Source organism: Hylobates moloch, unplaced genomic scaffold (genome assembly GCF_009828535.3).
Source record: "Hylobates moloch isolate HMO894 unplaced genomic scaffold, HMol_V3 SCAFFOLD_12, whole genome shotgun sequence".
In the NCBI taxonomy this organism is placed as follows: Eukaryota; Metazoa; Chordata; class Mammalia; order Primates; family Hylobatidae; genus Hylobates; species Hylobates moloch.
The window spans coordinates 69,928,120-69,940,969 of NW_026652287.1; the positions used below are offsets into that span (position 1 = coordinate 69,928,120).

The following is a 12,850-nucleotide window of genomic DNA, read 5'->3' on the forward strand; positions in this document are numbered from 1 at the left end:
AGACAAGGTCTCGCTCTGTCACCTAGACTGGAGTGCAGTGGCTTTATCACGGCTCACTACAGCCTCAACTTCCTGGGCTCAAGCAATCCTCCTGCTTCTGCCTCCCAAAGTGTTAGAATTACAGGCATGAGCCATTCTGCCTGGCCTACACATTTTATTCTGATAGCTAACCTGGGCTTAGGCACTAAGGCTTGGCTGCTGCACTCATAACTGTTCTTGCACCAAACCGAGCTCTTAAAAACAAAACAAAACAAAAACAAAAATACATATAAACATCAAACAAACAAGCAACAAAAAGACATTCTTTTTATGATTATGAATGTAATATGAGTTCATTATGAAAATTTTGGAACATAATAGAAATGTATGAAAAAGATAAAATTCATTTGTATTTGGGATCCACCATTTGGTAGCCTATTTTTTTCTCATTTTTTCTGTTATTAAAATTAATCTCATATTGCTAGTAATATATTGTGAACATCACATTATATGATATTATTAAGGACCCCATAAAAATATTGTTCACAAAGATGATATAGTTTTCCATTGTATGGATGCATCATGTTAATTCCCTTATTATTAGAAGTTTTGTTTATTTTCCATTTTTTATTGTTAATAAAACTTCAGTGAACATCCACCAACCTTTGCATAAGGATATATTCCAGAAGGGGAATTTACACATGAAAGATACATATTATTAAAACTCTTGATATAGGCCACCAATTGCTTTCTACAAAGATTTGTTACAATGTGAATACCCACCAGTTGTATATTACAGGGCTGGTCTCACAAGTCCTTTCCAATATTCACAGAACAAGAAGAATTTGTAGCAGATGCTGAATAAATGTTAATTCCTATGCTTTATTTATTATATTGTATATCATTGTTTCTTCATAGTAGAATGTAAGCTCCCCAAGGGCAGGAATTTTGTTAACTGTGTTCAGTTCTTATCTCTAATGCCTAAAGCAATTCCTCGTACATAGTGGGTGCTCCATAAGTACTTCTAGAATGAATGAATAAATAAGGAGCTGCCTTACTCCTGATGTTTCAGCCATCTTCCAGCCCTCTCTGTATTCACTGCCTACCTGAAATACTCTGTTGTCTTGTGTTCTCGTTGTTTAATTTCACAGGTCTTTATTTCTTTCCTCATCAACAGAACACCGCATTAAGGTAGGGACTATTGTCTTATGTGTCTTTTCAGTGACTTGTTCCTCCTGCCCAGTGCCTAGGATGATGTCTTGAAAAGCTTTTTAAGTACTCGAACATTCTTTGCTAATTAACATTTTAATTAATTAATTAGTTTACTTTTTGTTGTTTCATACAGGTAGAAGCCACCAATCAAATAATTGCTATTGAACAGTCCCAAGCAGATAGGAGCAAAAAGATTTTCAATCCTGTTAAGTAAGAATTTATTTTCTGAATTCCTTTGTGAATGTTTTGTGAATAAACACCTACTTTGTTTTATGTATATATATAATTTTATTTATTGTCTAATTTATTTTGCTTATTTAAAATGAAACCTACCATAGAATAGAATCCAAATTAATAATGTCAATATAGTGGTTTTTTTTTTGAGAAAGAATTTTGCTCTTGTTGCCCAGGCTAGAGTGCAGTGGCGCGCTCTGGGCTCACTGCAACCTCCGCCTCTTGGATTCAAGGGATTCTCCTGCCTCGACCTCCAGAGTAGCTGGGATTACAGGCATGAGCCACCACGCCTGGCTAATTTTTTGTATCTTTAGTAGAGATGGGGTTTCACCATGTTGGCCAGGCTGGTCTTGAATTCCTGAACTCAGGTGATCCGCCTGGCTCAGCCTCCCAAGGTGCTGGGATTATAGGTGTGAGCCACAGCGCCCTGCCATTAATGTAGTATTAATGTTAATCTTATGAATATATGTTTATCAACAAAAGTAAAGTTGTACTATGCATTGAAACTGTTGCAAAAATTCTTTATAAAACGATCCATTTTTAAAGCCACTGTTATTTTTATATAGTTTATTGCTAAAAACTTTGCTAACAACCTTACTAACAACTTTAGTTCCTTGAGATAAATTATGGCTAGATCTTTCTTTTAATTTTTCATTTAAATCAGCATGATGTTGATTGAATTAATTTCAAGATTGTATATCCATGCTGTACTTAGAAGTCATTTTTCCTTATTCTTTAAAGCCATGTTGATTGCTTGCTGAATGGATTCCAATATAGAAAGCATATATAGCTGGTAGTATGCAAAGCAATATGGCAGTCCAAGCTAGAGTCCTCTCTGTAGGATGACTTACAGTGAGTAGGATTTGCTTTTTGAATGGTTTGGCAGGGATGCAGTGGAGACATTTCAGGGTTTTGACCCTGAGTCAACCCCCTTTGGGCTGAGAAGAAGATGGTTTCATGGCCTGGACAGTCCAGAAGCCACATGTACAAACACCGCACTAAATGTGCATGGTGCATCTGGTTCTCCCTTGCCTGGGCAGGGTGTTTGTGGCCTTCCTTTGGAGGAAGCTGCCTCCCACTGCTAGGCTAAGAGAGGCAAATACGCGAAGGGGATGCAAAGGCATTCATGTGAGACCTAAACTGCTTCAGTCAGGAGGTGAGTGCTATCACAACAGTGGCAGCGGCACAAATGAAAGGTTTTCTTTCCCCACTGTGGAGGTGAAAGAACCCATGCTGGGTATATGGATCATACAGCCCTTGTGAGTTGGAAACTCCAGGCTTGAGCTTTTACTGACTGAGCATTTCTTACCCTTCAAGATATTCCATGGCCTTCCTGGCAGCTATTGCTGACCATGCTGTGGATAGAAGTTAATAATCGGGGACTAGAATAAACTGTTCTTTCAGTGTGGTGAGAACTGGGAACCAAGCATAGTTGGGAGTCTGAAAGTGGATTAGATATGATCAGAGATTTGGTGTTCTCTTATAGTCTCTTGGTTTTTTTTTGCTGTTTGTTTTAGAATTGATCTACTGACTGACCAGGTCACCAAAGTAACGCTGGGACGATTACACTTCAGTGAAACCACAGCAAATAATATGAGAAAAAAGGGAAAACCAAATCCAGACCAGAGGTACTGATGTCACTGTGTGCATGGCAGTGTGGCTGGGTACTTTATCTGGCCAGGAAGTGCCCTCCTGGGGCCCCTCTGATCCTCCTAGTGCTACCAGCCAGAACACAGGTCCTCTAAGCCACTTTCCTCCCTTCTCTGACTCTCAGTTTATTAACATTTCTCCTTTACCTGTGGACATCTTTCTTCTCCCACCCCCATGCCCTCAACGCCCACTTTCCTGCCCTGCCCTATCTCTGCCTGGCTTGACTGCCTCCATGGTTTTCTAGAGTGACCACATGTTTATGTCTCATTGCCATCCACAGATTGAGGACTGACTGCATTTCTCAACCAGTGTGCTGATCTCTAGTCCTGAAGTTCTGCTATGACCTTTTTGATTAAAAAAGAAAATAACATGTTTTCATGATTTAGACCTGTGGTTTTCAATGTATGGTTCCGGGACTAGCAGAGATGGAAACTTGTTAAAAATGCGAGTTCTTGGGCCTTACTGAAGAATCAAAAACTCTGAATCAAAAACTCTGGGGATGGGGCTCAGCAATTTGTATTTTAACAAACCCTCCAGGTGACACTGATACATGCTCAAGTTTGAGAACAGCTGGTTTTAGAACATAGGTTTTGGAGTTGGATAGAATTGAATTTGACTATTTGATACTGGCATTTACTAGGTGAGTGACTTCGGGCATATAACTTAACCTCTCTGAGACTCATTTTCCTGTCCTATAAAATAGAGACAATAACAATATTCTACTCCAATAAAGTTGTTTCGGGGATAAAAATAAACTAATGTAGGTAAACTGTTTAGCCCGGTACATGGCACACTGAGCTCTTGATAGTAACTAATACTAATAATGATAACAGTTACTACTCTTACTGATTTACTTTAGATGCAGAGGGAAACTCTTGTTCTCTAGGAGAATAGGAGTATTACAGAGGAAGCTGGTGGAGTTTTTTCATGCAGTTCTTGGAAAAAAGCTTCTTTGATGAGGACAGTTTTAATTTTGACTTTTAAGAAGTGGTCTAGTCTTAAAACTGTCTCATCGGTGGTACATATGAAGAGGCAATTGAAATAACAGTGATGAAAATTGCCTTGGAAGCAATTGAAGGGGCTAAAGTCAAGCCCTGAGGTTGTTGAAGGCACAGGATACATGGCCAAGAGCAGGCTGAACTGGTAAGGATCCAGTGTGGTAGGGCAGACTCTAGGAGTCAGTCTCCATTAAGGCCCAGGCCCTGTGGCTTCTGTGGCTCTGAACAAAAGGACTTTAAGGTGGCTTCCTGTTGTATTTGTGAGCCATGCTGTGCTGAGGGCCCAGGACTGCAGTGTGGAGAGGCCTGTGCTGAATCAGCACAGATAGGCTGACCCAGACCTGTCCTGGGACATCTCCTCAGGGTGACCTGCTTTCCTCCTCTTTTGGGGCATGTAAAACAGCTCCCAAATACCACCAACTGGGCAAAGAGCTGACCCAGAACAATAGCAAGTGAATCAACTGCTCTCTTGTTTCACTGGGGGGACAACTTAGAACAGAAGGGAAAAGGCAGTCTTTAAATAAGCAAACTCTTCTTGATAAGTTCACTATTGATCAACTGTTGGGTGGTATTTGATTGTACAAATTGTGTCTCCATTCCTGATGTGTTGGCATTGGTCTGCTGTCTCTGAATTAGATACTTCATGTTGGTGGTTGGACTGTATGCTGCTAATCAAGACCAGTTCTATCTGTTGTCTGCCCACATCTCTGAAAGGATCATTGTAAGGGTAAGCTCAGTTCTCTGACTTTTCTGGATCTCACATGCTTTCCTCCCATGTAGGCAGAATTTGAATTTTCAATGGTGTGCTTGAATATGCTATTTCGATGATAATGATAGTAATAGCAGAAACTATTATTTTAGTTTTCACACAGTGGTTCACAAACGAGGGCAATTTTGTTCTCCAAGGGTCACTTGGCAATGTCGGGAGACATTTTTGGTTGTCACAGCTGGCATCTAGTGGGTAGAGACCAGGGATTCTGCTCAGTACCTTACAATGCACAGGACAACCTCCACAACAAAAAATTATACCTCCCAAAATGTCAGTGGTGTTGAGGTTGAGAAACTCTGGTTTTTACTCTATGTTCTAGGCACTGAGCTAAACAATTTACATATGACATCATTTTACATTGTTATTCTTTCACATTACATTATTTATACCCAGAGCAACTGAGGCTTAAGAGGCTAAGTAACTAACCCATGATCTCACGAATTGTAAATGATGGAGCCTGGATCTCTCTGACCCTAAAGCCCACAGGGTGGGGAAAGTGGTAGGAAAGCATTCCAGGCCAAATGTGATTGGTGGTACCAGGGCATCTGGGCTACTGTCTAGCACATGGGAATGGCTGGCTCAGCACATTTTGCTGAATGAATGATTGGTCACAGCTGTGCAGGGGAGTCTTGGCAGGCACAAAACATAAAGCTGTTGGCAGCTGCAGCTGCAGCTGTGTGAGTTCAGGCTGGCCACCACTGAAAATACCAGAGGCATGAAGTAACAGGTAGCCACAGGCCTGGCAGCCTTGGGAGGGGCTGTGTTGTTATGAATCTTTGAAGTGATACAGGGAGGCATGCAAACTCCGATCGAGAACAGTGTTCACTGTGGGCCTGCCCACGTATGTGGCTGTTAACCTGAGGCCCTGAGGAAGAAAAGAAGATCTGCCCATTTGGGGAAATGGCATCTCTCCTTGCCGGTGTCGAACTGTTCTGAAACAAAGGGCCCTCTGTAATTCCTTTTGTCAATTAAAATTAATAAGCCTCCTATTAGTGGAAATCCTTTAACTGTGTCTCAGCGTTGTAATGGAGATGAAGTAATGATAGAAATGAGGTAAAACACTTATGTGTTCAGCAATCCCAGGGTTAGGGAAGGACATGCACACTCCAGGCTGCATTTTTGTGGGTTCTGACATAACATGTAGCAAATGAGGATCATCTGGGGCAGAGGCAGGTGGGGCCATCTCCTTGCATCATAAGCCAGTCACAGAGTGCCTGTCCAGGCCTCTGCAGGGGCCAGGGCCATCTTTGACATCTCATTTGATGTAATCTGGAATTGCCTTGCTGTGCTAACAAATCAGATTTAAAGTAAAGTCTGGAAACCTAGGTTGCATATTGTTTCTCCTAGGAAGGAATAGAGACAGATAATGCCATTCTTTTCAGAGTTAGCATAGATAAGATATCACGACAGTACTCTCCGGAGCTGTATAACTTATACTTCAGACAGATAGTCTGATAGTCACCTGCATACTTGGAGTAATTTACCTAGTGACAAAGTTTCTCCATTTGCTGCTGACAGCTCCTGCAAAGCTGTATGCAGCTGCTGTGCAAGTCCACACAACAGCAACATGAGAGGGAGGGAGCTCCACTTTCTAGCATTCTGTTTACCAAAAACTCTCTGTTAATTGGCATCTCCTCAAATCCAAAGCACAATGATAATGAGATCATAATGATGACTTTGAGAAGTAGAAAGTTCCATAATTCATATTCGGTATGAATACCAAAAATATTAAATTTACTCAGCATAGTTTGGGTATCATGCTATTCACTAAATTTTTATTTTAAAAAATGATTGTATTCCAGATCTCATAGTCTTCTCCCAGACACAATTTTGGTTAAAGAGAATACCCTATTCTGCCGGGCGCGGTGGCTCACGCTTGTAATCCCAGCACTTTGGGAGGCCAAGGCGGGCGGATCACGAGGTCAGGAGATTGAGACCATGGTGAAACCCCGTCTCTACTAAAAATACAAAAAAATTAGCCAGGCATGGTGGCGGGCGCCTGTAGTCCCAGCTACTTGGAGAGGCTGAGGCAGGAGAATGGCGTGAACCCGGGAGGCGGAGCTTGCAGTGAGCCGAGGTCGCGCCACTGCACTCCAGCCTGGGCGACAGAGCGAGACTCCATCTCAAAAACAAAAAAACAAAAAACAAAAAAACCGAGAATACCCTATTCTACAAGTGTGCTGGATAACACAAAAGTTACCCTAACAGCAATGAGAAGAAAAGGATTACTAACATCAACCATTCATCCCTCCACTAGAAATATCTTATTGATATTATTTCATTCAAACTCTAAAACACAGAAATGAAAATGAATGCAGACTTTTCAGCTTATTTAATTGTTTAAGAAATGGCATTATTGTTTGAATTAGTGAGTTTTAGAAATGTCCACAGAATACATTTTCTACCACCTGAGATTCTAGAGGGGCCTATACAGGTGCATACAAATGGGTTGGGCAGAGGGCAGACCAGCCAACATTCTACAAAAGTGCCAGATGTGGCCTCTTAGGCCATGGCCTGGTTATGTTAGTTTAAGCTCCAGAATGAAGAATGGGAAGAAAAATTTGACAAAGACACTACAAGCCCTGACCACATTAAATGGAGAAATGAAAACTGCATTTAAGCAAATCCAGACTTGTTCTGTGGCCTAAGAACCACTCCTCCTAATGGCAGAGATTGGCATTTTACTATTTGGTAAGGGTGATTGTATGAGGATTAGACCTAGATGAGTTCCAGGCCTCCAGGAAGGGTCCAGGAGACCAAGCTTGTCAGAATTCTGCTTGGAGAGAGAATGGTAGGCAGAACCCGGTAATTGTTCATCTGGGTTGTCAATCAAAACAGCTTTAGAAGTATATTATGGTCCTGTAGTATAAATTGACCAATTTAATGAAAATTAAGGCTTACTGCAAAGAACAGATTTATTTGCTGAGTCTTTGTTTCTGGGAGCATTCCCCAGTGGAGTTCCTTCAGATTCCCCTCGTTAATGACTGGGCTCTTCTATCTCAGCCCCACTTTCCTTCTAAAATACTTAATTAAACCTGGTTTGGAGTGCAGTGTTGCAAGCAGGAGGGATGATTACTTTTGTCTGCCTTTCAAAGACACTCTAGGGTTTCCTCATTTTTAAAACCAATCAATTATTCCAGTTTCTTTTCCAGAAGAATAGAAATGGGCATGTCCCCAAGAATTCTTCCTCTACTGCTCTGAAAATGGCAGTGCGTGACGTGGGAAGCCAAACCTAGGGTTGGGGAAGATGATATAATAATGCATATGTGCACACATGCACACACACACAAACACAGACACACGCATTCCTCTTTTGAAGTTCAGATGAATTTTTATTTACTCAAAGAAAACAATTTATGGAGTAATGCCTGTTTTGGACTCAACAGATCTTTCTGTCAACTACAGAAGGGCAACTTATGACCAGGAGTACATGGCATAAAGAAGTAGTTCTCAAGCTTGTATTATGAATAAGAATCCCCAGAGAGCTTGTAAGAACACAAATACCTGTGTTTTTGATTCAGTAGGTTAGGGATGCCTGAAAATATGCATTTCTAACAGGCTTGCAGGAGATGCTGATATTGCTAGCCTGCAGACCACGCTTTGAGTAGCACCAGCAGAGAGTATTTCTAGGTCCTTTTTCTGTAACCCTTTCAAAAGGTGCAAAAATGGACTTCCTAAGAGCTGCCTTCCTCAGGTCAAGCTCTTCTATTAGTTCTTTGGCTGCTTTCGAATCCCAAACGATGGTAAAACAAATTCCAACTTTTCATTTCTAACTCAGCATAGGCTTCAAATTGCTGCTGATGCTGTTTTCTATTCCAATAACCTGCAGGGGGCGCCATTTACATTGTATTTTTTATGAAAGGCGTCCCCCTGGAATTGTGCAACCTGCAGGTGTGTTGTTGAGGAGAGCGGATGAAGCAATTATAGGTTAAATAGCTGCTGCTGTGCCCAGGATAGTGTGTCGAGAATAACTTTGAGACTTTTCATCCTCATCTTTGCAAACTGTTCATGCACACATGATTTCACTTAATCCCACAATAACCCTATGAGGTGGGTAAAGGAGACATGATTCTTTATTCATCAGAGGAGGACACAGTACAGAAAGATTAAGTGACTGCCCCAAGGTCACACAGCTAGTTTGTGTTATAACATAGGCTAGAATGCTCGGGTCTCTTCCCTAAATAAGCGGATATGAGACAAACAATAAAAGTATTTTAGAAATTTTAATTAATTCATTTTGGTGTTTGATATCCATCAGCCACTATTGGTTCACATATGAATACAAACTCATCATTCCACAAAGAGGTAGTATATTGTGGCTTGCTTTGACACATGAAGGTTGTGGATTCCAGAGAAAGGAAATAAGTTCACAGATCTTATGAGAACATTTCCTGTTACTGATGAGGAATTCTCCCTAGGGCTATATATTTAGAATGCTGTGAATCTGTGGCCCTTTCCAAAATAATGTGAACATATTTTAGGGATTTGAGTTCTCATCTGATGGAAGCTAAGTGAGAATATTGCAATTGTTCCAAAAAATTAAATCCACTTCTATCTGCTGTTCCAGTATCAAGTTACCAACATGATAATAACTATCCCAAAGCTCATTACGAAAAAATTCATCACTGTCTTATTTTGTTTCCTTGAAGTGGCTCATTATGTTCAAAATAGAGAAAAATACATCACCATCTTATATGGCATACCTTTGGATTTAGTTGATTCGTTGCTATAAAAGGATTTGAGTCAAAGCCAATTTGCCATTCACAACCAAGGGGCTCTAGGGAACTTGCAGAAAAGCTCTTTGTTCAAGTAAATTTACACAAAATAATGTTCAAAGCTTTTACTTTATATTCTTCCCCCACTCCCCACTACCCTCCCACCCCATTACTTTACATTACATTCTTTCACTGCTGTTTTGTTGTTGTTGTTATTGTTGTTGTTTTTGAGACAGAGTATTGTGCTGTCCCCTAGGCTGGAGTGCAGTGGCATGATCTCAGCTCACTGCAACCTCCACCTCCCGAGTTAAAGTGATTCTGCTGACTCAGCCTCCCGAGTAGCTGGGACTACAGGAACATGCCACCACACATGGCTAATTTTTGTATTTTTAGTAGAGATGGGGCTTCACCATGTTGGCCAGGCTGGTCTTGAACTCCTGATCTCAAGTGATCCATACACCTCAGTCTCCCAAAGTGCTGGGATTACAGGTGTGAGCCACCGCACACCCGGCCTCTTTCACTGCTTTTGTCTATCAAGTATCAAGGTTGAGTCTTCCAAGCAGCTCAGGGTTCAGACACTTGGGACTGAATTAGGAAATTGAAGACATCAAAAAGTTCTTTAAACCCAAACTAAGAAATAAACTTTGTGGTTTCTTTTAATTATTTTTAAAATTGTAACAAATGCATATGGCAAAACACTCAAACAATACCAAGAGAGTATATAGTGAAAGGTGAGTCTCCCTCCTACCATTGTTTCTCCATCTCCCAGGCTCCATCCTTGAGGAAACCATTGTTACTGGTTCCCTGAGTAGTCTTCAGAGAAAATCTATGCATATTCAGGTGCTGAGCTCGCGATGTATCATATACCACCAGAAAGGTAAAAAATCAAGTATTAGTACTGACTTTTTAGATAATCAGGATCACAACTGTCTAAAGTTGTGACAACTTGCCTCAATCATAAAAATACGTCATAATTTTAAAAACAAATTAGTATTGTTGTGAGGGTTTTGAGGGATTTAGAGATGCCTACTTTAAAATATTTGGGAATATATTCAGTGGCTACAGGGAAGCAGGGAGGAAGGAAGGCAGTGCAGTGGAACATTCTTTGACAAAGAATTTTATTTAAGAGTAAAATCTCCAGACCTTTTTCTAGTCCAATGGTTTCACTTGGATTTTCTTTGAAGATTGCCAGGACTACTTCTAAGCAATGCCGTGAAATAGGCAAATCACTATTTAACAATCAGAGGACTTGTAGTTCCAGCTCCAGAACTTATTAGCTTTGTGGCTTTGGGCAATTTATTTATCTTTTCAGAGTGTCAGTATCAATAAAATGAGGACAGTAGTACATATCTCATATAATTGCACTGTGAATTATCGCACAACAAATGTAGCTGTTATTATTCTTCCTTCAGTATCCTCTGTGTTTAGGGAATAGTTGATGTATATTAAATATATTTGTATTATCATTTGCTTGTCACTTGTGTATGAAATCATAAATATAAAAGCATTTTGAAACTATCATAGGGCTAGCTAAATGCAAGATATTTTTATTTATCTGACTTTAGTACACCTGTAATATTTTCTGATGTAATGTTCTGATTTTAAATCATGATGATGACGTGATGATGACTATTCCCGAAAAGATAACCATTTTTAGTTTTTTTCTTTATCATCCACCTAGTATAACTGATCACATTCTTAATTCCAGATAGATGCAATAGAGATTGGATGTTTCAAATCAGAGTATAAAGAGCTTCTGCTAGTGGGGAGGCAGAGTGGTTAGGGAAGCCTCCCTGGCTCTCCTGGGCCCCAGAGTTACTTGGATATGTCAGAATGTCCCACTCAATACAGGATTCTCTTGTGAAAGACTTAGATAATATTCAGTTTGCATTTGCTCTAAACACTAAGATGATCATCTATTCCTGCTACTGTAACTTTAATTGTAGTATATTTATGTATTTTTCCAGGCCTCTAACCCTGGGCAATTTGAAAATGACAGTGATGCATTGTGGCAGCGAGGACAAGTTCCAGAATCTGTTGTCTGTCACGGTCGAATAGGAATCAACACAGATGCGCCGGACGAAGCCCTGGTTGTCTGTGGCAACATGAAAGTGATGGGGACCATCATGCATCCCTCTGACAGCCGGGCAAAGCAGAATATCCAGGAGGTGAGCACAGAGTCAGGCCCTAGCGCCTCCTCTGACACCCCAGTCAGGTGTGCTGGGTGCTCCTGGCCTCTGACACACCTTGTACCGCGCATCTTTACATGTCACCCAGTGGTGTGAGATGAACACACTGCTTAAAAATGATGACTGAGCTGCTGGGCATCTCTGCTGAAATTGTGAAGCAGTTCCTCCCTGAGTGAATGGATTTACCTGACAGGAGTGGTGGGCAAGGACAGCATGTCATTGGCCTCACAGGCAGCAAGTCTCAATTATTTTCCACAGGCCATTGCCCTTCCTTCCACACTTTCTCAGCTTCCAGAGCTTGCCTTTTCCTTTCTGTCTCCCCACTCATCTTCCAAGCACTGTCTCAGTCCAGTTCCTGATCATATTTCTCTTGGATGTCTCCAGCCTCTTCCTTCTGGAGTCCCTGGCACCAACCCTACTGGCCATTATCTTCCCCAGGCATCATCTTTCTCTAGGAACTCTTGAGAAGCTCCTCCTCATCATCCGTTACTTGGTCAGTTCATCGCCAAGAGTTCCGGGTGAAGACCTTTTCCCTCTGTGGAGAGGCAGTTACCTAGAGGAAACCAGAAGTCAGGCCTAGATGTCAGGAGACGGCTCCTCCGCTTTGGGCTCTTCCCAGTTATGTGACCCTGGATAAAATGCTTAGTCTCCTTGAACTCAGTGTCTTCAGCTATAAGATGAAAATGGTGCCTGCCTGCCTGCCTGACACCCTTGGCTCTTTTTTATTTTTTAACCAGTTGAACTGAATCATCTTAGAAAGCTACAACTGCTATGTAGACCATAAGGATGAGGATTAAGCTTCCAATCTGTTAGCCAGCTACTAACACCTCATTCCAACTTTTCTGCCATTTAATTATTTCCCATTCATTGCTTCTACCACTTCCCCATCATCTCACTCATACAACTTCTCTTGACAGCATTTGTGAAGCTCTGTTTTAAAAGTTCCTTTTCTCTCCTTTCCTTATTCCTTTTTAGCTAATAGAACTCCTAATCTGTTCACTATTAGCCCCTCTTCCAGACTGCATTCCTTTCTCAGTGCAAATCTGCACTGATTTTCCTAAACCAGCCAAGGAATGTCCTCCTTTGCTTAGAGGATTCCAAAGA

General features: G+C 41.1%; 1 protein-coding gene across 1 annotated transcript in view; it reads left to right on the top strand.

Annotated features, from left to right (window-relative positions):
- The window catches only part of MYRFL (myelin regulatory factor like), a 124,211-nt gene that overhangs the window by 62,181 nt on the left and 49,180 nt on the right, over nt 1-12,850 (top strand). Inside the window, exons 8-11 of the mRNA XM_032170723.2 lie at nt 1,325-1,401; nt 2,943-3,053; nt 4,710-4,800; nt 11,525-11,725. Coding sequence (XP_032026614.1) covers nt 1,325-1,401; nt 2,943-3,053; nt 4,710-4,800; nt 11,525-11,725 — 480 coding nt within the window. The remainder of the gene's footprint in view (nt 1-1,324; nt 1,402-2,942; nt 3,054-4,709; nt 4,801-11,524; nt 11,726-12,850) is intronic.